The 3,234-nt window shown below is 38.8% G+C and overlaps 1 protein-coding gene across 1 annotated transcript; it reads left to right on the forward strand.

The window, feature by feature from the left end:
• Nucleotides 1-1,842, forward strand: LOC137831234 (ATP synthase gamma chain, chloroplastic). The gene has a single exon (XM_068638829.2). The coding sequence runs from the start codon at nt 273-275 to the stop codon at nt 1,302-1,304; it is 1,032 nt and encodes a 343-aa protein (XP_068494930.1). The 5' UTR covers nt 1-272; the 3' UTR covers nt 1,305-1,842.
• The last annotated feature ends 1,392 nt before the right edge of the window (nt 1,843-3,234 follow it).

The raw sequence follows: 3,234 nt of genomic DNA on the forward strand, positions 1-3,234 counted from the left end.
ATTAAAAAAAGGATTTTATTTATTTATTTATTTAAGTAATGCACAAAGATATTGAATTGACTCCAGAAACAAAATAGGGTTGGAGGAAGAAGGTGCCCTTTAATGTTCTTCCCTCTTCACTCTTCTCTGTTCTGAAACCTAGGAGAAACCAAATAAGAAACAGCACCACCGCGTTGACTTTGTTGAACTGAGACAACAAATGACGAAATGAAACCACCCAACAACACAACCACACATCTGAAACAAACAGAAAATTACCATTTTCCCATTCCATGTTTTCCCTCTCAAAATCCAACTTCTCTCCGGTTCGCCCCACCCTCCCTCCAGTTCGCTGCGGCATCCGCGAGCTCCGCCAACGAATCCACACCGTCCAAACCACGCAAAAGATCACCGAAGCCATGAAACTCGTTGCCGCCGCTAGGGTCCGCCGCGCTCAGGAGGCCGTTGTCAACGGCCGCCCCTTCTCCTCAAACCTCGCAGCAATGCTGAACGACATCAAACAGCACCTCCAAAACGAAGACGTTTCCACTCCTCTCACCGATGCCAGACCAGTTCAGACCGTCGCCCTCGTCGTCGTCACCGGCGACCGCGGTCTTTGCGGCGGTTTCAACAAACAGGTGTTAAAAAAGGCCGTCACCCGAATCGAGGAGCTGAAGAAACTCAATCTGGGGTGCGTTGTTATAAGCGTTGGCAAAAAGGGTCACTCGTTTTTCACTCACAACATCGAAAAGAAATACCCTTTTGTTAAAGTTGACAGCTGTATCGAAATTGGAGGTTTTCCCACCGCAAAGGAGGCTCAGGTCATTGCTGACGATGTTTTCTCATTGTTTGTTTGTGAGGAGGTGGATAAAGTTGAGCTTGTGTACACTAGGTTTGTTTCATTGATAAGGTTTGAACCTGTGGTTCAGACTTTGCTGCCTTTGGGGGAGGTTTATGATGTGAAAGATGATGTTTTTAGGTTGAGTTCTAAGGAGGGGAAGTTGGCTGTGGAGAGGGATGTTGTGAGGTTGAAGAAAGAGGGTGAGATGTTTTCCCCTCTTATGGAGTTTGAGCAGGATCCTGTTCTGATTCTTGATGCCATGTTGCCTCTTTATTTGAATAGTCAGATTTTGAGGGGGTTGCAGGAGTCTGTGGCTAGTGAGCTTGCTGCTAGGATGGGGGCCATGGCTGCTGCCACCGATAACGCTGTTGAATTGAGGAAGAGACTTTCGGTTGAATACAACCGGGAGCGGCAGGGGAAGATCACGGGGGAGTTGCTGGAGATTGTGGCTGGAGCCGAGGCTCTAACACCAATTGACTTATGAATGTGAATTGATTTTTGTTTTCCTTTCATGGGGGATCATTTGTTGGAGACTGTGGCTGGAGCTGAGGTACTAACACTATTTGACTGATGAATGTGACATGGTTTTGGTTTCCCTTATCATTGTGTGGTGTTGAGCATGAACATGAATCCTTTTTCTAGATGGATTTGGATCAGCCTCAATTTGAGTAGTTGTATTTATCATTGTATAACAATCAGGGAGAAAAGAGAATTGGATGTATAGTAGAGATTCTTGGATAGAGATAAGTCTTGCAGTAGAGGCACCATATGAGAAGCATAAGATGTGCATTTTGGACCAGATTGAAAGCTTCCCTACAAGATTTCTCTCTATTTGAGATCTTGATCAGACATCTTCTCTCCTCCGTGATTGTCGAGTAATGACAAACTTAACAGCTTAGATCTCAGTTGGATGGAATCCAATTGGAGAGGACCCAAGCTCAAGTGTTATTGAATTTAGTTTCTAACTTTATGAAACTTAAGTCTTAAAATTTGTAAAATGTTGGAAAGTGTTATTCACTTTAGCCCTTGTGCCAATGAAAGTGGTAAAGAAAAAGAAGCAGCAGTGGGAATGACACTGGCGAACTGCAACATCCGTGAAACTAGGCATTGAAATGAGTTTTGTAAAGTTAGGATTAAAGTGAATGATGCTTTCAATTTGGAAGCTAAAGTGAGTTTTGACCCGTGTTCAAAAAAGTGCATTGCTTTCCTTTAACATCTTATCATTGTAGTTGCTTGCTTCTTGGTTTTGTAATTCAAGAGTTAAAACTTTGGTTTAAAGAAAACTCACTGGATCAAATCAAAGAAATCTCAAACTTCACTTGCTTCTGATTTGAATAAAACTTGAATGATCAGAGCAGAACTTTACCCCCTCAACATTTTATGTTTGTTGCCATGCTTAATCAAAAGAAACTCAATATAAAGGTACTTTTCCTGTTTGAATTATTGATAGAATTAAAGTACGTATATGAAATTGATTCATGCATCAAAATGCTGCTGATAGGAAAAGCTAAATTTTTTCCATGAAGTAAAGTCTCGGCCCTATAATTGATGAATAGGAATATAGGGTACCTTGAGATGACAAGATCTTCACGCGTGCTTGAGTAATGTCTGAATGTCTATATCAACCTATACTTGACCCACATTCCTTGGTTTTGGTTGGTAACTTGGCACTGTGGATAGCTCTTCTACCACAATTTGACCTTGGAGGTACACACCTTAGATTTGAGGGGTTATAGGCCACGTGCTGTGAAAGTAAAAACACATTCAAGCCTCAAAAAAATAAGAAAAATGAAAGTAATGTACTTCTTAACACAATGAGGGAAATTGTAAATTTCTTGGGCTATTACTTAATTATTAAGTTTCATTCATGATCTTATGAAATCTAATGCACTCCAATGTTTAAGAATCAATATGCTGTTCCTTTCAATGAATTTATTAATAAAAAATATTAAAAAGGATTTGGTTTTTCTATCTATCAGATCTGAATTATTAAGTATTGATGAGAAAATCAATTGTTTATATTTCAAGACACGAATGATTTATTATATATAAGTATGCAATATTGATAAATAATTCCTTTTCATTAGGGGGCGAATCCGATTATGACACAAATATATCTTCTATTGATATTGGAATTGAAATTATTTTGAATTTAAACTTAGTCTCATTGACATTTGTTTGAATGTGGTGTCATAGACCGAGTTTGATTATCACATAAACAAATCATGTACGAATCAATGTAATAAAGGACAATAACCTAGTATCAATATGTGGAGATCTAAAAAATTAGCTTAAATAGTGGGATAATGTTTAATATTAAAAAAAGTTGAAAACAACACCAGATATAAAGGAAAACCAGATGAGGATTTAATATATAAGGAAGAAAGTATGATTTGAAAATAGAGATAAGAAGC

This window comes from Phaseolus vulgaris, chromosome 6 (genome assembly GCF_051622355.1).
Source record: "Phaseolus vulgaris cultivar YP4 chromosome 6, ASM5162235v1, whole genome shotgun sequence".
Classification (NCBI taxonomy): domain Eukaryota; kingdom Viridiplantae; phylum Streptophyta; class Magnoliopsida; order Fabales; family Fabaceae; genus Phaseolus; species Phaseolus vulgaris.

Coding starts and splice junctions, on each gene's coding strand:
- LOC137831234 (XM_068638829.2), top strand. CDS start 273: ATGTTTTCCCTCTCAAAATCCAACTTCTCTCCGGTTCGCCCCACCCTC.